Source organism: Gopherus evgoodei, chromosome 4, assembly GCF_007399415.2.
Source record: "Gopherus evgoodei ecotype Sinaloan lineage chromosome 4, rGopEvg1_v1.p, whole genome shotgun sequence".
Classification (NCBI taxonomy): domain Eukaryota; kingdom Metazoa; phylum Chordata; order Testudines; family Testudinidae; genus Gopherus; species Gopherus evgoodei.
Genome location: NC_044325.1, coordinates 25,763,096 through 25,789,004, shown reverse-complemented (window position 1 = coordinate 25,789,004; position 25,909 = coordinate 25,763,096). Strand labels below are relative to the sequence as shown.

At 40.1% G+C, this 25,909-nt stretch overlaps 1 protein-coding gene across 1 annotated transcript in view; it reads right to left on the bottom strand.

The window, feature by feature from the left end:
• Window positions 1-282: 282 nt before the first annotated feature.
• WARS1 (tryptophanyl-tRNA synthetase 1) overlaps window positions 283-25,909 on the bottom strand; it is a 36,910-nt gene continuing 11,283 nt past the window's right edge. The window contains exons 4-11 of the mRNA XM_030558756.1: window positions 19,061-19,169; window positions 17,414-17,533; window positions 16,653-16,835; window positions 14,139-14,239; window positions 12,700-12,812; window positions 9,204-9,377; window positions 5,906-6,046; window positions 283-1,693 (exon numbers count right to left, since the gene is read on the bottom strand). Coding sequence (XP_030414616.1) covers window positions 1,535-1,693; window positions 5,906-6,046; window positions 9,204-9,377; window positions 12,700-12,812; window positions 14,139-14,239; window positions 16,653-16,835; window positions 17,414-17,533; window positions 19,061-19,169 — 1,100 coding nt within the window. The 3' untranslated portion in view covers window positions 283-1,534. The remainder of the gene's footprint in view (window positions 1,694-5,905; window positions 6,047-9,203; window positions 9,378-12,699; window positions 12,813-14,138; window positions 14,240-16,652; window positions 16,836-17,413; window positions 17,534-19,060; window positions 19,170-25,909) is intronic.

Genomic DNA, 25,909 nt, shown 5'->3' with positions numbered 1-25,909 from the left:
GTGTATCTTTACATAGGTAAAGGACTACTAGGGCACTGTTCATTGTACAACCACCACAGACTTTGGTATGCACGTGCCCAGGTTGTACAGTATGGAAGTCCTGACAAATAGATTTTTCAGGGGGTTCAAACTACCTATCACCTTTCATACCACATACATACACCTCTAACCCAATATAATGCGACCCAAGATCACATGAATTCAGATATAACGCGGTAAAGCAGCGCTCTGGGGGGCGGGGCTGCACGCTCCGGTGGATCAAAGCAAGTTTCATCTATAACGCGGTAAGATTTTTTGGCTCCCGAGGACAGCGTTATATCGGGGTAGAGGTGTAGTTTATTGAATCAACCTCTAATGGATGGAATCTTAGAAACAGTCCTAGCTACTTTTGTTTCATTTTAAATTACCGTCAAATATTACAATATAACACTGTTTTCAGTGCTCAACTGTATTTACAATTTTATCATCCGGTCAGGTATGAGTTATAAATACACATAAATTGTTATTCTTTAGATCCAGTCTAATGAATAATATTTTCATCACCATCAAAAAATGTCAGTTGATTGATTGTATTGCTATTGCATGTGTTCCACCAAAGATTGTAAGGGTCTGTTGCTCAAAGAAAGTGGACAGGAAATAGTTTATGGGATATTTTGAGGAAGTAGATTTTCTAACAAATGCACAACTTAAAAGAAATACCTCAGTCATAAGGGGTTTCTCAGCATAATCCGAGGTATTTTAGATCCCGGTAATGGAAAAGTAATTTGCATTTCTATGGTGTCTTCCATATGAGTATAAAAACTTTACAAACATAAGTGAACTTGGTCCAATGTCTGGGGAGGTAAGTATTATCACTCCACTGTTACAGATGTGAAAATGAAGGGAGAGGAGGTTCTGTGACTTGCCAGAAGGCTGTGGCGGAGTTAGCGTGACTCCCAGTTCTCTGCTTCACCAACAGAGATGTGTAAACTCCATATCTATTTCACATCGGGAACATATTCCTGTACAATTTACCCTGAAAAACTCACCTACTGTGTATGTGCAATATGTCCCTGAGCAGCCACCATTATAACCCACTCCATGAAGCTGAGAAACATAGGATAAAAAAAGTTGGATCTACTAAGAATTTCATTTCTTTTTGAGATATGGACTCTTACTAGCATATCTAGAACAATTTACAAGTTAGACTTTGGCATTACAATAGAAATTTTATTATTATATTTTAGAATTTTCAACTTAAATACAGTAATGGGATCCTCTGCTAACTAACATGGTTCGCGAAAGAATCTGGCAGCTGTTATTTGTGTTACAATGAAATTGATACCTCACCTAACAAGTTTTGGTTTTTAAATACATATATTAATAATGTCTTAACAATTCTTCCAAATAGTCACTGATCGTACATGCAAATAACTTGTTCAGAGCAACGTTTATAAAGCACAGATTGCAGCCTTTGCATAATTAAGGAGTGATGACATACAACAGAAAACAATTCAGTCTATTTCCTACCTATTGATAAATTACATCTACATCATTAAAAATCGAATGCCAGTTTCCGTGGAGTCATAAACTGTTTCACCATTTCATCTGTGATCTGTTTGCGTCTCTGCTGATGAGCTGCTATCAAGGGCTGTAGTGTTTCAATAAGCACCTTCTTTAGCTCTCCTGTGAGCAGCGCTCCGCTTGTGTAAGCCTGCCAAGAAAGTGTCAGTTGTTAAAAACTAATCTGGTAATATGGAAAAGAGCCTCAATGTTGAGCAGAATCTCTTTAAAGGCACAACTCCTGGCAAAGAAAGATTTGCATGTATATTAAAATTAAATATGCCAGAAGATCACCTGATATCACACTGGTAATGTAATCTGCAACATCACTCATTGATTTTAAAAGATTTTAGAAACACAGTACAGCAATTTTTTTTATTTAACATGCTTCTGTGAATAAACTAAGTGAGCAGAGATTTAACTTGAAAATCCAGTTACAGTAAAAGCTGTTTTATCTGGCATGTTGGGGGAATAGGGTGTGTGCGCGTGTGCATGCGCCAGTAAGTGAAAAATGCTGGTTAACTAAAAGGGAGGGAGTTTGGGTGCAGGAGGGGGTGAGGGGCGTGCGCTCTGGGAGGGAGTTTGGATGCAGGAGAGGGCTCAGTGCAGTGGGCTGGAACATGGGAGGGGGTGAAGGGTGCCGGATCCATGGGGGCGCTCACATTGGGTGACTCCCTGCAAGTGGTGACCTGTACTGGCTGCTCCTAGGCAGAGGTGTGGCAGGCAGCTCTGTGTGCTGCCTCTGCTTGCAGGTGCTGCCCCAACAGCTCCCATTGGTCGTGGTTCCCAGCCAATGGGAGCTGTGGAGCTAATGCTCAGGTTGGGGTTGGGGTAGTGCATGGAGCTGCCTGCCACGCCTCTATCTAGGAGCAGCTGGGACAGGTCACCACTTGACGGGAGATCTGGCACCCCGTACCTCCTCCTGCAACCCAACCCGCTGCTCCAAGCCCCCTCCTGCACTCACACTCCTTCTAGAGCCAACGCCCCGCACTTCCTCCCATGCCGCAACCTCCAGCCCCTCACCCAAACTCCCCCCTAGAGCCTGTGCCCCAACCCCGTTGGCCCCGTGCCAACGGGCTATAAACTGGAATTTCAATGAAGATGAGAAATGCTGATTTATAGAGCTTTCTGGTTGGTGAAGTGCTGGATAAAACAGCTTTTCCTGTATTAGCTACAGGAAACCATTTTTTCCTCCCGAGGAGATCAGTTTAAAGAAAAAGTATTAGTAGCCATCTTGTATTTCACAACAGCACATATAAACTGTTATTTTCCTTTCACAGGGTTTAATAGAGAATCTATACATGGATAGTGGATCCAGTTTATACTGAATGGCACTGAAAGTCTCTGTCCACACTAGGAAACATATGCTTTGCTGGCAGTGCATTCAACTGCACTGCTGTTAAATGGCTTAGCTGCAACTGTAAACAGGACCAAACTGTTCCTCACTGTGTTAGAAACCGTGGCTGTGCTTAGGGGAGCTCAGCCCAGGTTTTGAAGTGGTAATGAAAACAGTTTGGACTCATCTCCCCTTAAGCCATTTCTTGGTATCTGTTCATGCTGCAGCTGTTGCCAACACCCAATGAGTACACTTCTTAAGGACAAAATGTAATTATTCCAATGCATTTCAGTGGACTTTTAATATTTTAATGATGTTTCACTCAGCTAGGAAGCTGCATCTACAATGACCATTCTTTGAAAGCCTCCCACTATCTCACTACAACTGGTGCCAGTTCCATTAGTGCTAGGCTGGCTGAAGTATTTTTGCCACCATGTTTTCTAACCTTGTTCTGAGACAGCATGGTGGCAAAAATCCTGGCAGAAGGTCTATGTGTGCACTAGCACTGGGAGAGGTCTGCTGTTACTGATGCAGTGTTAGGAGATTTTCAGGAAACCACTCAGACAGCGTGTCCCACTGTGCTCCTGGAACAGACAAGGACTTGGGTGCAGTATTCCCAGGGGATCAATGACTTCCTCAACTCTGCTTCCTTCTCTGTTCAGGGAAAGTTGTGTGGGGACAGCTAAAGACAAATTGGTAGCTCCTGGTTTTCTTACAGCTATTCTGAGTGGGGAAAGTCAACAAACTATAGTCACTTTCAGTGGTGAGTGAAAGTACTGCTTTCCAAAGAACACGTGCGCCACTTAGACCCATCAATGACCCTTACAGCTAGAGGAGTGAGTGGGCCCTGACCAAGCCCAGGATGAGGAGTTCTTGCGAGGTAGGTTTTAGAGGGAAACTACTCATATTAGTGAGATCTTTAGTGTGGACTTCATTATATATAAATTAGGGCTGTCAAGCGAGTAAAAAACAATTAATCATGCGATTAACTGCACTGTTAAACAATAACAGAATACCATTTATTTAAATATTTTTGGATGTTTTCTAAATTTTCAAATATATTGATTTCAATTACAACACAGAATACAAAATGTATGGTGCTTATTTTATTTTTTATTACAAATATTTGCACTGTAAAAAACAAAAGAAATAGTATTTTCAATTCACCGAATACAAGTACTGTAGTGCGATCTCTTTATCATGAAAGTTGAACTTACAAATGTTGAATTATGTACAAAAAAAACCTGCATTCAAAAATAAAACAATGTAAAACTTTAGAGCCTATACGTCCACTCAGTCCTACTTCAGCCAATCGCTCAGACAAACAAGTTTGGTTACATTTGCTGGAGATAATGCTGCCCGCTTCTTGTTTACAATGTCACCTGAAAGTCAGAACAGGCATTTGCACGGCACTGTTGTAACTGGCGTTGCAAGATATTTATGCGCCAGATGGGCTAAAGATTCATATGTTCCTTCATGCTTCAACTACCATTCCAGAGGACATGCATCCCATGCTGCTGATGGGTTCTGCTCGATAATGATCCAAAGCAGAGTGGACCGATGCATTCATTTTCATCATCTGAGTCAGATGCCACCAGCAGAAGGTTGATATTCTTTTTTGGTGGTTCGGGTTCTGTCGTTTCCACATCCGAGTGTCGCTCTTTTAAGACTTCTGAAAGCATGCTCCACACCTCATCCCTCAGATTTTGGATGGCACTACAGATTCTTAAACCTTGGGTCGAGTGCTGTAGCTATTTTTAGAACTCTCACTTGGTAACTTCTTTGCATTTTGTCAAATCTGCAGTGACAGTGTTCGTAAATCAAACAACATGTGCTGGGTGATCATCAGAGACTGCTATAACATGAAATATATGGAAGAATGTGGGTAAAACAGAGCAGGAGACATACAATTCTCCCCCAAGGAGTTTAGTCACAAATTTAATTAATGCATTATTTTTTTAACCAACATCATCAGCATGGAAGCATGTCCTCCGGAATGGTGGCTGAAGCATGAAGGGGCATACCAATGTTTAGCATATCTGGCACGTAAATACCTTGCAACATTGGCTACAAAAGCCATGCGAACACCTGTTCTCACTTTCAGGTGACATTGTAAATAAGAAAACTTGTTTGTCTTAGCGATTGGCTGAACAAGAAGTAGCACTGAGTGGACTTCTAAGCTCTAAAGTTCTACATTGTTTTGTTTTTCAGTGCAGTCATGTAACAAAAAAAAAATCTACATTTGTAAGTTACACTTTCACGATAGAGATTGCACTACAGTACTTGTATGAGGTGAATTGAAAAATACAATTTCTTTTGTTTATCATTTTTACAGTGGAGATATTTGTAATAAAAATGATATAAAGTGAGCACTTTGCATATATTTTCAATATATTTGAAAATGTAGAAAAACATCCAAAAGTATTTAATACAGTTCAATTCTATTGTTTAACAGTGTGATTAATTTTTTTAATCATAGTTAATTTTTTGAGTTAAACACATGAGTTAACTGCAATTAATCGACAGCCCTAATATAAACATGTCAAAAGTTGTGTTCATCTATAAGGACTATCAGTATCTGACATAAACTTTTCACTAGCTTTAGAAGCTACAAAGAGTTTAGAGACATTGCACGCTACATAAATAGGGTTAATATGCACAATCTACTTAAAACTTTATGAAAACATATCAAAAAAGCCAAACAAAGTAGTATCATTTAAAAAGGGGTAGAGGGAGGGAAGAGATCCTCCTACACAAGACTCCATGAAAATATAGGGGTTTGTCTTTCCTCACTTTTTAAAAAGAAAAATAAAGTGATACATGTGAGGAGAGAATGCCACAACCATCATACACAAATTGTGATCATTCGTAGGGTTGAACTAGGATAGAGAAACCCTTAAAAAGGGAGGATATAGCATTATACCATGGATATCTTCCATGAGGAGGTTCAAATAGGAGGTCTTAATTGTAGCTGGGTCTCTCCCCATGAAAAGACAAATAGTAATTATCTTTAAGTTGGCTCCTTACCTGCTTCATTTGTTCAAGTTTGTCATCATCTTCAAGGAAGAAGGTGAGATACATGTAAGAGACATCAACCTCACAGTTACCCCCATACTTTCTGTGTTCTTCAATAGTATCTTTACCTCCAGAGAAGGCATGCTTGTTGATCTAGAACAACATAATTATTTGATGGTATAACTTCTGTCAAATGGGGATTACACTATAAACAGTTGATATGGAAGGGCCATAAGCACTTATATCAACATTACATCCAAAAAACAATCTACCTTAAAGACTAGTAGAGGTGCAAGCAGGAGCAGATTTGTGCAGAACCTTCAAGGCAAGGCAAGAAGCCTGATCCTGATGCAGAAGGTAATGTGAGGACAGGACTAGGTGAGTGACAAGCTGTGAGCAGCAGGACAAGATGATGATGCACACAATCAACCCATAAATCGGTCCCTTAGGTCTAATTAAGTCGCATCAAGAATTTACCCAGATTTTCATTAACACCTAGTCCTTTCTGCTGCAGTTGTCACCATTTGTAAGGAAGGCTATGTATTATTATTATTGCACAAAACTATCTTCATACAAACAACAGCAACATTATTAGGTATATCCTATATTCACCTCACTGAGAAATTAACTTTGAAGGCGAATGGAGTGGAGTGGACAGATTTTAGAGAGGTTAGAGAGAGAATAAAACTGGTAGGATTTAGCAACTATCAAGAGCGACAAGAGGAGAAGAGAGGAGCTGAAGATAACAATGACCAAGGCTGGAAAGGAGTAGGGTCCAGCACCTTCATTTTTGCTATTTGCCCTTTTTCATTTTCTTCTGTTTACAGACAATATCCTGTTTGGGATTTACTGTATTTGCTATAACTCGGTATTCTTAGTCTATAAATGTCTAATCCATATTTGAATCTTGCTAAGAGCTGATTCTTAAATGATATCTTGAGGCAATGAGTTTCACGTGCTAATTATTCATTGTCTGAAAACGTAAACATTTTTTTTAAATCAATTTTGAATTTGCCACCTTTCAATTTCATGGAATGTCCTCTTGTTCTTGTGTTAAGAGACAGGCTGAACAGCAGCTCACAATCTGACTTTTCTAGAACATTCATTATTTTATATACTTTTATCACGTCCCTACTCCTCTGTACCTCCACAGTAAGGCACACAATCCCAGTCTTTCGATTCTTCAAATGAGAATTTTCTCATGCTCTGAATCATTCATGTTTCCAATCTCTGAATCTCATCTAATTTTGCAATATACTTGCTAACAAGGGATGACTAGTACTGAAAGCAGAATTCCAGCTGAGGGCATACCATTGATTCATATACTGATATATTCTATACAATTCCTGCCCTCGTTCCTTAAGCGTACAAACATTGTTTGTTTTTTTTGACTGCTTCTGCACATTGAGCATAGGGTTTCATTGAGCTGTCCACAATGATGAAGGTCTTTTTCCTGAGCTGATGAAGTTAATCCAGTTAAATGAATAAGTAGTTGAGATTATTATGCTTTACATGTATCAGCAATGAATTTAATGTACCATAGTGTTGCCCATTCACCAACTTGGTTAAGTCCGTCTCAAACTCCTCAGTCTTCCAGTCTTGACTAACCTAATTTGCTTGCACCATCTGTAAGTTTTACCATCTCATTGCTCATACTCTTTTCCAGATCATTAATAAAGTTATTAAAAATCAGTTCCAGTACAGAATCTTGTGGCACTCTGCTGTTAATCTTTTGTCATGATGGAAATTTGCCATTTATTCCTGCTCTGTTTTGTCTCTTAGCCAGTTTTTGATCAACAGACAGTACTTTGCCTTTCTCTCCATGACTTCTTAATTGCCTCTTAGAAAGGACTTTTTCAAAGGCCTTTGAAAGTTTAAATGAATATGAATTAGTTTTCCTTTAGAAAATTTCTATTCTAAGCCACAATTTTCCTTTGTAGAAGAAATGCCTATCATATTGTGATCTGGTGTTTATAATTCTACCTTTAATTATTGTTTCAACCAGTTTACTGGGTTCAGAAATAGGATTTATTGCTTACAATACATTGGATTGCCCCTAGAGTATATCTGATACCCTCCAAGAGACTGGAGGTAAACTACCAATATTGTATTTAAATGAATATCATTATTTTAAAGCAAGGGATTAGAGTTTTTTCCCTCTCCCAATAAAACAGAAGGGCTAATTTACCTACTTAAAACAAAACTGCATAATTGTGGAATTCTTCACACACAAATGCAAGAGGACACAATGCTAAACAAACGCTGCTTCCTCAAGATACACCCAGCAGTTCATATGAGGGATACTAATTGTTCACAAAAAAAAAACATGTCAAAGATCATCGCTGCTACATTTCGTGACACTTTGTCAAACATGTTAGGAATGCCGCCTAACCAGCTACAAGACACAACAAATCTTTCCTGTGCTTTGACCTACAGTGACCCCCACCAATCTACACATGGGCCGGAAACTCCTTTTCTGAACACTCAACTTTCTATGTACAAGAAGGTTTATTACATGTAGATATTCAACCCCTAAACCAAGGGTATCATACGCCTAAAAGTCAGGTTTCCTCTTGTCTAACTTTGTAAAGTTTTCAGAATATTCTAAAGATGACTCATTCTTTATGCAAATTCCACAGTGCACCATGTCACATACAACAAACCTAGTCTAATTTAGTCTCTTGTCATTATGAATGCCTGATTTTCTTTAGGATTAAGAGCCGTTATGGGGATGCACTGGAGAGGAGATAGATACTCTTTTTAAAGAAAAGGTTAATGTAATATTTCTGTTCACAAACTAATTAGCTGGAGAAGTGCATAGCAGCAGCAGATCCACTGAGCCGCAGTGAAAGCTTGGCCTGCCTAGCAACTGTCACTGTGTAACACGGTGGTATCTGGTGCCATGGAGTAGTCAATAGAGAACAAGAGCTCTTCGTTTGATTTACATCACAGGTTGTCAATCTTTAAAATTACAGAAACCTGCTGTGTATTTGTAGAGACAGGACATCGACAGACTTATTCTTATGGCAAAGCTCTGCAGACACCAGATGAACAAACAGGATGTTTAGTACATTAAATATTATTCTGATAGTATAGCTGACAGGGCAAAAGATCAGACTAGGTTAGTTATGTTTGTCTCACTCCGTCGATCTCTGAAGGTACATTAGAATACATTATAAAAGGAAAAAGGATGTGATATGTTTAAAAAAAAGGTCAACAAAACAGAAAGAGAGGGCTTATTGTAACACTCAAGCAAATTACTCCATTGAATATAGTGCTGTACATATTTTCATATTGTGTAGGTTCTTACCTTTGTCTTGATCTGCTTGGGTGTGTCAGTGAGGAAGATGGAGGAATTGGGGTCACTAGCACTCATTTTTGTCTGTGCTCCTTGCAGTGCTGGGAAGAAGACTGAATGCAATAAGGCTGGTTTAAGATATCCAATCCTCGGTGCTACATCCCTTGTCATTCTAAAATAAGGATCCTAGAACAACCACCAATAAAAGCCTTGAATAAAATTGAATATACATAGTTCAGAACTGTTTGATTACAACTCACCTGGTTCAGAGTCCAACCAGTAACAAAATAGCCCATTTCCAATCCCCTTTGAAAAATCCCTTCCGATATCTCTGGTTTCTTTTTAGAGTCCATCTTTTCACAACAAACTGAGCTGCTTATTTAAGAAGAAACTGTGTGAACTTAGCACTTACGAAAATGAAGACGTTTGACTGCCCAGGAGACAGAAGTCTGCTATTTATCAGCAGGACACTTAAATTCTGGACAAGAGCAGTGTAAGCTTCTTATCAAAAGTACCCTGGGAACATACACAGCTTGTAAATTAGAGAAACCTCCTCCAGGATGTAGTAGGTAGTGCTGCCTTCATGCCTGTTAGTTTCTTGATCTTTAACAAGACTTTCAACAAGGGAGCCAACAGCAGTGGTCTGACAATGTGGATGTGTGATACAGAGCTAGAAAGGCTTGTACATCTAACAGGCTAACTGACCCGGATTCAACGTTCAGAGACATATTAGTAAATAATGCTTGTGTTTTGTGTGCTTACATATATACTGTTAGATATAGACAGTTCTTGTCTTTCGCTGCATTATGCTGATTTGGAGAGCAAAAGGAGATAAATAAGCTGTGAATGTAGTAATATCATCATCTTTATTTCTCTTTGAAGTTTGTAGTAAACTACCTGTAAATGGCTGAAGATGGGTAATTATCTTATATTAATCTATGCAGCTAATTACCGGTGGGGTTTAGGCAATAGGAGGTTACTTCAAAGGCACCATTCTTCACCCAAGGAACACCTGCTGTTAAGGGATCTATAAAAACTCTTGGGCCCTGACCCTTTCATCTCAGATCTGCTTAAGCTTCATCAGGGGAAGTTTGAGTCACAAGACTGATGTCTCCAGTTCCATTCTAGATCACCCTGATATTTGACATTGAACTATAACCTGATTAACTGATTCTGGAAAGGACTCTCTGAAACTCTAAAGCTCACTATCTCCACTAGAAACTGACCTAAGAATTCATGCCGGTATATATAATTCTCTTTTAACCAATATTCTCTCTTTTCTTTTTAAATAAATCTTAGTTTAGTTAATAAAATTGGCTGTAAGTGTGTATTTGGGTAAGATCTGAAATATTCATTAACCTGGGGGTAGTGTGTCTGATCCTTTGGATTAGCAGAACTTTTTATATGATGCCACAAGATTTTCAGTAATCCTCCTCACATTTGACTTGGCTGTCTGGGTGGGAGTTCCAGGCTGGGTTGCTTTAAGGGAACTGTGTTTTGGTATTGTAGAAGCTTTTTTGTTGCTGGCTTGGTGAATCTAAGTATAGAATAACCACCAGTTTTGGGGATTGTCTACCCCATACTTTGCAATTTGCCCTAACTGAGCAATCACAGTGTGGCCCCCTGGGGTCCTAGTCACATGAGGTAAATGTAATAGCTTGGTGCATGTAATCCTCTTCTAGCAGCTGTCTCTAATGACTATGGGCTTGTCTACGTGGCACAGCCATGTTCACCAGAGGTGTGTTTTTTCTGGAATGCATGAATGTGCTGTGCACTAACTGGACCGAGTTGACCCAGCACGCACAGCACTATGTTTATGCGCACTAGGGAGCTTTTAGTGCATGCAAGCAGGGTGAACACAGGCCAGTTCACGCTCAGCATATCAGTGCACTTTAGAAATCATATCTTCTAGTACACATTGTCATGTCATGTAGACGAGCCGTACGAGAGCCTTATGGGTAAGTGGCACAGGGAAGCCTATGCTTTTGGTGCTGAAGGCATGGGCAGAGACAACCATGGTGCCTGTACATGTATATTACTCCTGGGGGAATTCTGCACCAAAAAATTAAAAATTCTGCACACAATATTTTAAAATTCTGCATATTTTATTTGTCAAAATAACACAATATAATTATGCCAGTTTCAATTATTTTGGTAATATATTTAAACTAAACTATAATGGATGGAGAATGGGAATGGGGAGCATTGGAGGATATCCCAAAACCTCTTTTGTCTAATGGTAATTTGACTCTTTATTTCTAGTTATTAGTCAACAGATACATGCGCTCAGTATTACATCATAGGCAACTGAAGAGCAAGTGAGTACTAGAGTATCAACCTACCAATTTATATTGGCTACTGACCGTCTCCAGAATGGTTCATAGAGCATAAATGGTTCATAGAGTCTAAATGGTTCATAGAGCATATTTTGATTGGAACATTTTTCAGTCCAAAAATTTAGACCAGTTCTAAATTTAGACTATAAGCATTTATAAGGCCATATTGTCCTTTACTCCACTCTGGCAATGTAAAGGAGCCTTAAAACTTTTACACTTGTGATTATACTCCTCGGGGAATTCGCTAAGAACACTGGGAACAATTCACTAAGAAGGCAGTCTGCTCTGCCTAAGGGGACTGAGCCTGTTCCACACCCATCTCCTCAGAAACACCCCAAAGCCTTGCCACCCACGCAGGGCATACTGCAATAGCAAGCAAGAGGGACAGAGCCTCTCTTATTCACCTGCATATACCCATCCGCCCGCTCCTGCTGTGATTGATGTCTCCCCATGCACACATACCAGCCCAGCCCCAGGGGTGATTTGTGTCTCCGCTGCCTGCCCCGGGCATCCAAACTGACATGCCCATGCTCCTGGGGAGGGGGGGCATGACCATTCTTGCGGATTCCCTTTGCTTCTCCATCAGAAGACATTTTTCTGCAGGGAAGCAAAGAAATCTGCAGGGGGACATGAATTCTGCATATTTGCAACACTGTGGAATTCCCACCCATCAGTAATATATAGTGTGGTCTAGTGGAAAGATCACCAGACTAGGACTTAGGAGACATGAGAGCTCTATTCCAGGCTCTTCAACGCTGACATGCTAGGTGATCTTGGGGAAGTCACTTTCCCTTTCCTGTAGTTCAGTTTTCCCGTTTGTAGAACAGGAATAATGATACTGACTTTGTAGTGCTTTGAGATCTGTAAGAGCCACATGTTACACGTGGCTGTAATAGATTCATGTACACTTGCACACTAGGGATTACTAGTCTGATTTCATGACAGGTTGAAAACTTAATGGGAATCAGTAGGAAATTAGTAAAGTGCTTACTGGGCTGATACAGCCTGTATAATTCCTATTAGGACACAGTATAAGACTTATCCATATCCTCAGCTTCTGCCTGAGGAGACTGCGTGTGAAAAAGATGTTTTCTATTTTTTTGGTCACCTCACAAAAGTCTGATGGATGAGGCATTTTAAAAATGCCAAAATAAAATAAAATAATTTCTAACCTGATCAATGGCACATGGGATAAGACACTGAATGTCTTTCTTGTCCTTGAAGATTTGTGGAAATGATGAGCTAAAGGATGGAGCAGCTTGGATAGCAGGAAAATTGATCTTTCCTAAGAAAGAACATATTTTAGAACATTTTAATTTACCCCTTGCCAGTTCAATTACATACAACACATGCATCTTTAACACTACAGTAAGATAATTAAGAATTGTATTATAGAGATGTATTTAGTCTATCACCACATAGAAAAGTGAATTATTCGGCTCAGCAAGATGATAATAGCTGTCTTTCTAAAAGATATGTTTTAATCCACCTTCTGAGAGCAATTCTGCAGCCTGCATGAGGATGAGGCGTTAGGCTGGCCGCTTCTGGCCTTGGAATCTCGGAATCCCCGTTCATTCCCTTCTTTCACAGGCCATGGGGAGAAAAGAAAACTCTGCACTGCTATCAATATGCTCATTCTACGTTAAGACAGTAACTATCATCAAATCTCAGGCTTCAGACTCTTCCAAAGATGTCTACTGCCCTCTCCAGTAGGAGCACAGGAGATGGGGTGTATGACCTCCTTGTCCGTCCCCCGTGACAGAGATTCACGACCCAAATTGCTCTCCAAATTTAAGAAGGGCAATGGTGCATTTCCCCAAACTGGAAAAGAGTGCTCAGTGTCCCCACAGAGCATAAATAATAGTGGCTGTTTATAATAAACACGTTTTTTCCTACCCAGAGCCCAGCCAATATGTGGGAATCACATCCCAGAATTTAACAGCATATTCTGAGAAGCTACATGAGAGGCCTGACCTAGTAGTTCAAGAACAGGGCTGGGAGCCAGGAACTCCTGAGTCCTAATCTCATATTTGAGCCCCAAACCATCAGGAGCCTTATTGTGAGGGGTGTTAAGGACCTACAACTGGGGCAACAGAAGCTGTGGCTGCTCAGCACCTCTGAAAATTGGGTCTTTCGGACTCTATTTTCCCATCTGAAAAATATAGATAGTAAACCTGTAATTTATCCTAAAAAAAACCAAACCAAAAATAAAAGACAGACTTGGAAAATGCATTTAAGGTAGAAAGTGCAATAGAAGTGTTATTATTAGGTATGAGTTGTAGCAGTAAATTACACAAAGAATTAGTCTCTACACTGTGGACATTGCATGCACGTCAACAACTCCTGTATTTCATACTTCATTGACATCAAGGCCATAAACAGCAGTCCTTACACTGGGAAAACTTACAGGGTAGCTAAAGGTGTTTTGCCTGAGTAAGGACTCCAGGACTATATCCTACGTGAGCAGTTCAAAATATTGATATTTGTGCTTCTCCTGTCAGTTTTTCCAATGAGCAGCAGGTGCTAGTCTGTTTACACAATCAAGGTGCCTTTGGAATCACACAAAGTGCAAACAGCAGTCCTTTCCAGTAACTCATATTCATGCTCTTACCAATGCAATCACTGTCAGTAAAGCCAAAGATTCCCTTCACTTGGTTAAATGTAACATGCTTCTGAACCTTTACAACATTCTTGTAGTAACCTGAACTCATTCTGTAAAAAAAGGGGGGAGGGAGTCAAAGGGAGATAATTTAGTGTCAAAGAGGGTAGACTACATTTCTGTAATAACATCTATACAACACAGGCAGATTGTCAGACCACTTTAGAAGCACTGCTTCCTAGTATTTATTAGTAAATTTAGAACATAATTTTTTAAAAACCAAGATTAAATAATTTCGGAAGTTTATATTCTTTTCTCTGCAAGCTTACTTACAAGTGGTCAGTAGGGCTGGTCAAAAATGTTCTGCCAAAACTGATTTTCAATGGAAAATTGGGTTTTTAACAAAATGAAGTGTTTGCTTTCTGTAGAAAATTTCAATGTTTTGTATAAACAAACAAACAAAAAAACCCCAAGCCTGAAAAATCAAAATATTTTGATTTGGAAATACTAGTCAGGTGCCTCATGGGAATTGAGGTTCAGACACATCCTGTCCCTGTTCTCCTCCATGGGTTAGGATTCCCGGCAGACTAAAGCTCCTATGATGCACCCTGGCCAGGGACTTCTATGATGCATCTCCTCCCTCTCCAGGAGGGAGACTGTGGTGTATCATGGGAGAACCCAAGTCAGGCTGGCCAATAGGGAAAAGGAACTTGACACACCTGAACTACAACTTCCAGGAGGCACTGCAGCAAGATACCCAGAGAGACCCTTCTTCAGGAGGACAGGGCTTGGAAGTTCTTTTGCTACATGAAAAAACAAACAAAAAAGAAACACTTTTTCCTCCAGGGAATCAGGAGGAGGTAAGGCTAGTGAAAACCTCCAACACTGTCCTCCAAGTCACCAAGTCCTCCCTGAACTATCATAGTTTTTAAATGTTGGTCATCATCATCATGGTATCTTAACACCTAACTGACACTCCTTCCCTAAGCATACAAGAGTAGATTCTTCTTCTCTTCTGGAAGAAGATTTATATATATGAATTATTTTTATTCAAAATTGGCTTGATTTTCAGGTCTGATTAAGACATAAAACCTCAGGTTTCACTTGAAAATTGCACACTTCGTTGTGCACAAGTTTGTGTAAGAAATTCAAATTTGTGCTGTACAAATAATTCTAAGAAGAGAGCCGATATTTTACATGCACAGGCACAAGGAGGCAGAGCTAGGCCATGACTACACTAGCGAGCTCATAACAGCACAGCTGCGCCAATGCAGCTGCACTGCTGTAAAATTACTCGTGTAGCCACTCTCCCGTTGACATAATAAATCCACCTCAACGAGCGGTGGTAGCTACATTGGTGGGAGAAGTCCTCCTGCTGACATAGTGCTGTGCACAATATCACTTATGCTGGCAAAACTTATATTGGTCGGGGTGTGTTTTTTTCATGCCCCTGAGCGACATAACTTTTGCTGCCATAAGTAGTAGTATAGATATGGCCTTGATGTTAACTCTTCAACATTTACTCTAAATTTCTTGAGTGTATGATTTTTTCCTCTTAAATCTTGCAGTAGCTCTAGACTTTTACATGGGATATGAAACACTACATACACTTGCGTATGTACTAAGTATACAAGCTTACAAAATGCACTACAAGCAAAATATATCTGTTCTTTGATGATAAAGCTTTACGAATTTTTAATTCACTTTCCCTGGAAAGAAGATTAATGGACACTGACCTAATTTACACTCTTGGGAACATTTCTCAATAGCTGCAGATGCATAAGAATATATAGAAATACTGCAGCCCCAGCAACTGCCACTCAGCAGACATTGCTGCTATTTCTGTTCAAGGCTAAAATAGGTCTCCAAATATGCTCCAATATGTTTGTACAACATGAGTGTCTGTACGTATGATATGGGTGGAATTTTCAGATGCAGTTTCAATCTCTTCTATGGGAGTTTCTTCCTTCTAAGCAGGCAACCATGATGGCTGCTTCTTTTTAAACTGCAAGAATCTTGTGGATTTGTATTAGCAGCACACCCTTACTGGAAGTTAAAATGTTAACCATTTAAGTTCTATTATAGTCATAGAGCAACATGAAAATAACTTGTTTATCCCTAACAGAAAAAGAACACAGCCCCAAAAAGCTATGACATGAAACTATGAAGACATCTGAGGTTTTGACAGCATCCTAAACAAATGAAGCTTCAGTCTTGATGTTACCAGGACATCTATGTACTTTCAGTTATTTTTATAATATTCTCTTTATTACATACTTATATTAAATATATAAAATATTATGTATATTTTATATTGTTATAAATACATACACATGTTCATACATTGCAAAGAATATATTAAAAACATGGACAATAAGGTATTGTGTTAAGTAGTGCAAAAATTGCCTGGAAGGTTTCAGAGCCAGATACATTAGTCAATGTGTTTATATTGCTGGCTGCTGCAAGATCACAGAGATTATCTGAAAACTTTTGATCATGAGGTTTTATGAACTCTTATACCCTTACCCCAAGTAGTCAAGATCAGAAAAGATAAAGGTTTTATTGATGTCAAAGCCACAGGCTATGATGTCCTTTGCATTTTCTATAGCATACTCATAAGCTTTGTCAATTGTCAGATCTTTCCACAGGTATTTCTCATCATCCGTCAACTGTATAACCAAGGGAACATTAAATATCTCTTGCAGCCACCTAATAGAAATAAAAATATTTTATTTTGTAGAACAACTTAAAGGAAATGGGTTGCACAGCCAAAATATTTAAATGAATTCAGGCAGTAATAAAGTTAAGGGGGCTTGATTCTCCACTGCTTTGTACATATGCTAATCTAAAATGGATGGAAAATTCTACCAAATCAGAGTTCTCCAGTCATTCGCCTCAGGACAAGTGTTTTGCATGCATGTGCTACAGATGTAAACAGTTACCCATGGGAGTGGAGAATCAGGCTCGAGGTTTCTGTTGCTATGCTAGTGACCATACTGTACTTTTTGCCTTTGATACCTATTTAACAAGAAAAAGAAGAATGGAGAATAATGTGTGTGTGACATGTGGGAGAGGTAACACTGGTGTAGGGACAGCAACAGACTTGCTTAACCAGGCCACTATAAGAGTTTAATTAACAAGATATTTCCATTTAATTTTATACGCAACTCAAGTAACATAGATAGTGGGTATGATGTACAGTTTTTATAGCTCTAAATACTGTTCAATATTTCAGATGAGAACCAAATATTTAATAAACTTGCAACTTAGAGGCAGAAGCTACTTACTTTGTGAAAATAAATGGGATAAGATGACCAAGATGCATTGCCTCTGAGGAGGGGCCTCTACCTGTATAAAGGTAAAAGTGCTTCTTATTTTCATATGCATCAAGAATTTGGTTCATATCTCTAGAAAATAAAACAGAAGAAACACGGTGTGACTTATAGAATTTAACCAAAGACCACCAACGTAGGTAAATAAATTAGCTCTAAAAAGGAACAGCTGGCAAGCTACAGTAAAAATTTTGAATAGAAAAGTGAAAGCTTTTGAATGCAAAATGTATTCACAAACCAAATATAGTAACTTAAAAAGTCTTATAAATATATAGTACACTTCATACAAGTTATTTTAAAAAGAGAAGGTATCGGTTGAGCACATTTAAAAGATTCAGTTTAAAAAAAAGCAAACCAGAATTATTTAATAGAAAAATGTAGGTCCTGTATAGACACTGTATGATAACAAATTAAGGCCCCAAATGTCTACTGGGATCAAATGATGTGGACTGTGTTGAGTCTCATTGAAGTCAATAAGGACTCTGCAGGAGCATGGAGATCTACGTCAGCAGATCCCAATAAAGGATTGGGGCCTAAGCGTATGGCCATGTTTGGAAATTATACTGTGTTCAACACTTGAAAATGTTCACTCTTGGAATGATAATTCTTTTCCCCTACCAACAAAAACAAAACAAAACACAACAAAACCCAACTCCTTTCCCGCCCCTCTCATTTCCTACAACCACACAAAACTTTGAAAGAAAGTTATGCTGGAGCCCAAGCAGGTTTATTTCTCAGAGAGTTTATAATACTTCTCCTGAACCCAGTTCTGCTGTTGCGAAATATGTAGAACTCTCACTGAAGTCAAAGAGAAGCCAGTGCATGGGGAACCGCTGAATCAGATACTTTGATACTGGCAGCTTTTGAACCAAAACCCTGGCACCCCCCTGATTACTTAACATGGTCTAATTTTTAAAAAAATGCACATTTTTGACCTTGCTCACATTTTCCTTAATGATTAAAATATGAATGCAAACAGCATTTGCATGGGTAAAATAATTAAAAAAATCAACTCCTACCATGGCCATGAATCATGCTAAAATAAAAATGCAATTTACTTCTTAGAAAGCTTTTAACTTTTTAGTACCTAACTTCAAGAGGACCTATGACACTTCAGAACTTCTAGGATTTCTCCCTAGACTTCACATTTCAAAAAAAACTGTCCTTTGTTAAATCAGTGAGATGAAAGAGTACTCATGCTCTTAACATAACTGTATTTCCACTTGATATCTTCCATGTTATTCATTTATTTAATCACAAGTCCATACACAGAAAGTGCCCTCTCTCATAATACAAGGCTGAATGAGTAAGAGGATGAAACAGCAAGGGTTCTCCATGCATTTTTCCCCCAAACTTCCCCTACTTTTTGGGAGCCAGGTTTTGCTCCCAGTGATGAAGTTGTAAACAAGGAATAACTTCACTAATTTCAAGCACTTTATTCTGGGTTTTTATTGGTGTAAATGAGAGTAGAAAATGGCTCTCTGTTGGACACAGGATGCGCCCGCTGAGATTAATGGAAATTGCATGTATCCTGATCCATACATTTCTGTGTTTACTTGCCTCTGGGTATTACCAGAGGATCAAAAAGAAAACCTCACCCACCTATGAGAAAAAAAGATGCCTCTGCGCAGAAAGTGGTGAGGTGTTTTTCCAGTAACTCTCTCTATTCGATTGATTAGCTCTTTATCAATTTTACTGCTTCCAAATCGAACTGAAAGAACAAATGCACAACAAATTACATACACTGCTAGCTGAAACCTGCTCGTAGATTTAAACAGAACATATTGCTTAGGCACAATGGCAAAGAAATATAAAATCAGAAGCATTGATCAAAAAGAATCTGGGTAGTGGTTAACTGATGTGCTTGAAAAACATACAAACATTTGCTTGTTCTTGTCACTGTTAGTAGGCGAATGCACCTCACATCTCGCCTGGTCACATGGGGGGAGGGCTAGCTCAGTGGTTTGAGCATTGGCCTGCTAAACCCAGGGTTGTGAGCTCAATCCTTGAGGGGGTCATTTAGGGAACTGGAGTAAAAATCTGTCTGGGGATTGGTCCTGCTTTGAGCAGAGGGTTGGACTAGATGACCTCTCTTCCAACCCTGATATTCTATGGTCAAGTGTACCCTCTCTGATGTCTGAGACCTCTAGCCTCCAAGTGGAGTTGTGTGATTCTCCCACTTTCACACTAGGCCCTGGGTTGCAATCCCTGGTACTAACCATGATTACCTCGGCAGGCCCGACTTATCCTCAGTGCCCACAGTTCTGCTCCCTCTGGGAGCAATGAGAGTGGTTAATACAGTCCACCAAGCAGCCTCCTTTAAGCCAAGTATTTATTTAGAACAAAAGCGTTTCAAAGAAAACAGATCTTAAAAACATTTAGATAAGACTGTAAACATATTAGGTGTTCCCTAAAGTTTACCATTCCTTGGATCTAGAAAGGCCCAGCTTTTTCTGACTCCCTCTGCAGTCTCTCTCTGTGCCAACCTGTCTCCCTAGACATCTTCTGATAACTGACTGCCCCTTCGCTCTCTGAGAAGGGATTTTAGCTGTTTATTGTTCTTTTGATCTCCAAGCACCTTGTTTTAGCCAAAACAGTATACAGGTTCCTTGAAGCTAACAGTGTGCCCCATTTTTTTGCAAGTCTGTGCTTGAGGCTGTTCATCAAGATCTAGTGTGTGGTTTTCCTGTCTCTTCCCACAGTGCTCTTATTAAGTTAGATCAATGCATTCATACAGGAAATTCTAATATCCCGCTATGTTTATACAGTAACTTTACCTCAGTGGCCAGATTACTTACAGCATTCATGACATTATTACTTATCAATATTCATAGATTAATATATAGCATCTTCTCCTCCATCACAGTTCTACCCTCCTTAAACTACAAATCCTACAGAAGCTTTCCTGCAAGGTGCTTCAGTGAAGAAAATCTTCATTCCTTCCTAGTAAGGGATCCTTGAAACCTGCATGTAGTTTCTACAGTTTGGCTATGCAAGTCTGTGCAAGCTCAAGACTATGTGAGAAAAAGGATATTCCACTGAATAATACCTTATTTCTTGGCACTTTGATTTCCTCTGTCTAAAGTAAACGTGAGTATTGTGTCCAGTTTTGGGTACCCCAATTTACCAAGCATGTGGATAAACTGGACAGAGTCCAGAGGAGAGCAACAAAAATGGTCAAAGACATAGAAAACCTGACCAATGAGGAAAGATAAAAAAAAACAGAATATATTTACTCCTGAGAAAAGACAACTAAGGGGGGACTGGATAAAAATCTTCACATATATTAAGGGCTATTATAAAGAGGACAGAGCCCAATTGTTCTCCACACTTGACTTTATCTGCAGCAAGGAAGATTTAGGTTAGCTATCAAGAAGAATTTCTAACTCTTAAGGATAGTTAATCCCTGGAATAGGCTTCCAAGGAAAGAAGTTGTGGACTTCCTCTAAGTGGAGGTTTTTAAGAACATGTTGGACAAAAATCTGTCAGGATGGTCACTCTAAAACAGGGGTAGGCAACCTATGACATGTGTGCCGAAGGCAGCACATGAGCTGATTTTGAGTGGCACTCACATAAGGTGACCAGATGTCCCGATTTTATAGAGACAGTCCTGATATTTGGGGCTTTTTCTTATATAGGCTCCTATTATCCCCCATCCCATCCCGATTTTTCACACTTGCTGTCTGTAAAAGCAGCAAAGAATCCTGTGGCTCCTTATAGACTAACAGACGTTTTGGAGCATGAGCTTTCGTGGGTGAATACCCACTTTGTCAGATGCATGTAGTGGAAATTTCCAGGAGCAGGTATATATATGCAAGCAAGCTAGAGATAATGAGGTTAGTTCAATCAGGGAGGATGAGGCCCTGTTCTAGCAGTTGAGGTGTGAAAACCAAGGGAGGAGAAATTGGCTTTGTAGTTGGCAAGCCATTCACAGTCTTTGTTTAATCCTGAGCTGATGGTGTCAGATTTGCATATGAACTGAAGCTCAGCAGTTTCTCTTTGAAGTCTGGTCCTGAAGTTTTTTTGCTGCAGGATGGCCACCTTAAGGTCTGCTATAGTGTGGCCAGAGAGGTTGAAGTGTTCTCCTACAGGTTTTTGTATATTGCCATTCCTAATATCATTTCTGTACCCGATTATGCAACAATTACTACTGTGTGTGTCTGGTTACCCTACACTCACACTGCCTTGGTCCTGGTCACTGGTCCAGGGGGTTCTGCATTTTAATTTAATTTTAAATGAAGCTTCTTAAACATCTTAAAAGCCTTCTTTACTTCACATACAACAATAGTTTAGTTGTATATTATAGACTTATAGAAAGAGACCTTCTAAAAACGTTAAAAGGATTACTGGCATGCAAAACCTTAAATTAGAATGAATAAATGAAGACTTGGCACACCACTTCTGAAAGGTTGCCAACCCCTGCTCTAAAGCTTACTTGGTGCTGCTTCAGAGTGCGAAGGAAGGACAATGTACACTAGGTCCCTTGCAGCCCTACCTTTCTATGATGGGACTGGTGGCTATCTCCGATAGTGCTAAAGAATACAGATGTGACATTATGCCCCCATATTTTTCATAGAAATAGTGTTATGATATGAATATGGCATAACTAAGATATGTTTCATGCAAGATGGGTCATGTGAGGTATCATTGAATAGGTTACAATTTACTGAATGTAATTATCCAATTTGTATGCATGTATCATTTCTGTACCTGACTATGTAACAATTACAACTGTGTGTGTACTTGGGGAACGCTCACCAGACAGTATGCAATCAACCTGAATGGGCCATTAGGAAAGACAGTGGGTCTTTGAAGATGCTGATCTCTCATCTTCCTGGAGTTCCTTCCTGTGGATGTTACAATGAACCTTGTCTCATGGTTGCTTTAACACTGCAAAGTCATGTGATGATGTCACCTGGTACAAAATACCACCTTGGACACTGCTGGTACTTTTCCACTGAAGAAGGGGGATGGCAATCAAACAGGAAAACAAAAGATTCAAATTAAGGCTGGAGAGTGAGTTAATCAAGGTCACTGGTTCTTCACTGAATCCCCACACAGGAAAACTGCTGTAAACACCTAAGACTGATCTGGGGAGAAAGGACTGGGACCAAGCTGAGACAGGAAGGACTGGGACCAGGCTGAGACAGGGGTCTAGCCTGTGAAGAGGAATACCTGGAACTCTAAGTGGTAGAAACTCTGCAACCTGCCTAAAACAATATTTAGGGTGAGAAATTACTATTTGTAATCAGTTTCTTTAGTGAATTAAGCTTAGGTTGCATGTTTGTTTATTTTGCTCAGTAATCTGCTTTGTTGTGTTGCTATCCCTTATAATCACTTAAAATTCATCCTTTGTAGTTAATAAACTTGTTTTGTTTTCTAAAACCCAGTTTGTGCACTTCATGACTGAGGGAGCGGGGCAAAAACAGTGCATATCTTCCTCCACATTGAGGGAGGGAGCAATTTTCATGAGCTTAAGACAATATAATTTTGCATTTACACTCCAGAGGGTATGGGCACAGGAGTGCTGGGCAATCCTCTAATTGAATCTTCCCACAGAGAGCTGATCGCAGACTGTATGATTCTACAGCTGAGAGTGTTCCTACCTGTGTGTGTACTGGAAGGAGGCTTGAGAGCCTGACACAGCAGCACAGAGTTGGGGGGACCCAGGCTGGCAGGCCAGGTGGGCTCAGTGGGACCCTAGCACATCAGGTGGCACCCCAGAAGGGGGGTCCAACCCGTCACAACAGACTTTCGAAATAGCACCAGAAATTCACTCTGCCCTGAAGAGGGAAACTGCTTGTTATTAGAATCTTGGACATTAAGATTTGTATAGAAAGGAGTAGTAGGAAGTTAATATGTACTGCTGACAAACTACCTTCTTTTCACACAACGCTCAGTATTCTCATGAAGAAAAGCCCACACTGTTTTCAAGAAACTTAAAGGAAACCGCTCCCTCCCAATCTACAATTACAGTATGACAGGCCAAAAATCATTGAGTGTGTATGTACACAATAAGCAGCTGAAGCAACACAAGTTAATTACATTGATCTAATATTAAGCTCCACTATTCTTTAATTTCACTAATTTACAATATATTCAATGCTAGTCATTGTTATTTCAGTTAACTGATACTCATAAATCATCAAGGGATTATGACAGTAGAGATCTCTTACCCTCCCCACTTCTCCATTTCCTCTCCTTGACCAGGCAAAGTGCTAAATAGTATAAAACCACCACTTAGAGACAGACCAGATGACATAAAAGGTCTTTCAATCTCTAGATTCTATGATTCCTTTCCTTTTTCTCTTTTCCAACTCACATATCTGTCTTTATACCTCTCCCCTCCCAATTTAGAAATATATTCTCTCTGCTATGCATCTTCCCTTCCTTAGAGTTTATTTCCTCTGTAGGCTACAGCCAGTAAAACTCAGCACATAGGAGGATGGACAGACTTGTAAAGCAACACACAAATGCAATGTTAAGGTTGCACAGTTAAAAACGTAAGGAGATGCAAAATGTTAAATGGACACCATCAGTTTCAAAAAGCAAGTTAAAAGACTTTTCAGGTATTGAATGTACTCCTGGGTGCCCCCAGATGACTGTTTTTCTACAACACCTTTTTCCTATTTAAAATGTTTTTCTCTCTCATGTTGCTATGTGACAGACCCACACAAACAGGGAAACTAACTTACCTACACACAAAGTAAAGAAATATTTTTTTCTCTAGCCTCTTTCAATTATTCTTATCTTACAAATTGTAACAATAAAAAGTAAAATGCTTTCGATTAGATGCACATTCTTTATATGGGCTGCATTCCTTCAATTCCAACAGTACTTAACCTGGCCATGGCTCATGTACTCTCTGAGGGAGTGGTCCCCAACCTTTTTGGCTGGTGGGCGCCAGCAGAAGGACCACTGCGCCGGTGGAGCACCCGCTGAAATGCCGCCGAATTTTGGCGGCGATGCCTCTCGATGATGTCATTTGCTGTTGACAAGCGACATCTTAGAGAGGCGTCCCCGCCGGACACCTCTCGATGACGTCATTTGTCGGCGACAAGCATCGTCATTGAGAGATGTTGCCGCCGAAATGCTGCTGAAATTCGGCGGCATTTTGGCGGGTGCTCTCCCGAGAGCCAGGACGTGGGCGCATTAAGATGCCCCCGCGGGCGCCATAGCACCCGTGGGCACCACGTTGGGGACCACTGCTCTGAGGCCTAGTCTACAATGGGGAAAGGGGGGGGGAATCGATCTAAGTTACGCAACGTCGATGTACTTAGATCGACTTACCATGGTGTCTTCACCGTGATGAGTCGACTGCTGCTGCTCTCGTCGACTCCACCTGCGCCTTTCGCGGCAGTGGAGTATAGGAGTCGACAGGAGAGCGCTCAGGGATCGATTTACTGCGTCTAGACTTGACGTGATAAATTGACCCCTGCTGGATCGATCGCTGCCTGCCAAACTAGCAGATAGTGTAGACATACCCTGACAGTGCAACAGCATGAAAACCTGGTTTCAGAGCCACTGTAACAATTCTATATGGGCCACTCTCTGTCCACGTCCCAGGAATCAAGTTGGGGGTCAACTAAGGGCAGGGAAGACACTCAGGCATGGCCACAGCCACTCCACATGTTCTGAAAGTTATTACAAAACAGTGCAACCTCTTCAAAACACTTTCTAATTATATTGTTCTAATAGGAAAATAATATGTACCACAGTACTTGTGTTAAAGAAATTAAATATATGAATGGGAAAGATAAGTTTAAAGGAAAAAAAAAAAAAAAAAGAGAATGGAAGGAATTTTGCTCAAAGTTTAAAAACAGAAATTCACAAAGTGGAGACCAACCCTTGGATGTTTTCAGTCCCAAAGACGAATGCTTCAGAAAGACAGTAGCGTGTAAAGATACAGTATAATGGAAACTGGTCCCTACCACCTCTCCCTATTATATTCTACATTAATAGAATATAATGTAAGTGACATTAATATCAAAGTGACAAAAGTGAAACATCCTGGCAACATATTTTCTCATTTTGAAATAGAGCCTATAGTAAAACAGTGTTTCTCAAACTGGGGTTGCTGCTTGTGTAGGGAAAGCCCTTGGTGGGCCAGGCTGGTTTGTTTACCTGCCCCGTCTGCAGGTCCGGCGGACTGCGGCTCCCACTAGCCGTGGTTTGCTGCTCCAGGCCAATGGAAGCTGCTGGAAGTGGTGCAGGCCAAGGGACTTACTGGCTGCCACTTCCAGCAGCCCCCATTGGCCTGCAGCTGTGAACTGCGGCCAGTGGGAGCAGCAATTGGCCGGACCTGCGGATGGGGCAGGTAAACAAACCAGCCTGGCCTGCCAGGGGCTTTCCCTACACAAGCGGCAACCTCAGTTTGAGAAACACTGTAGTAAAACATTTGCTATTTTTACAGTCATTAGCGTAATCAGACTCATCTTACAGATGTTACAT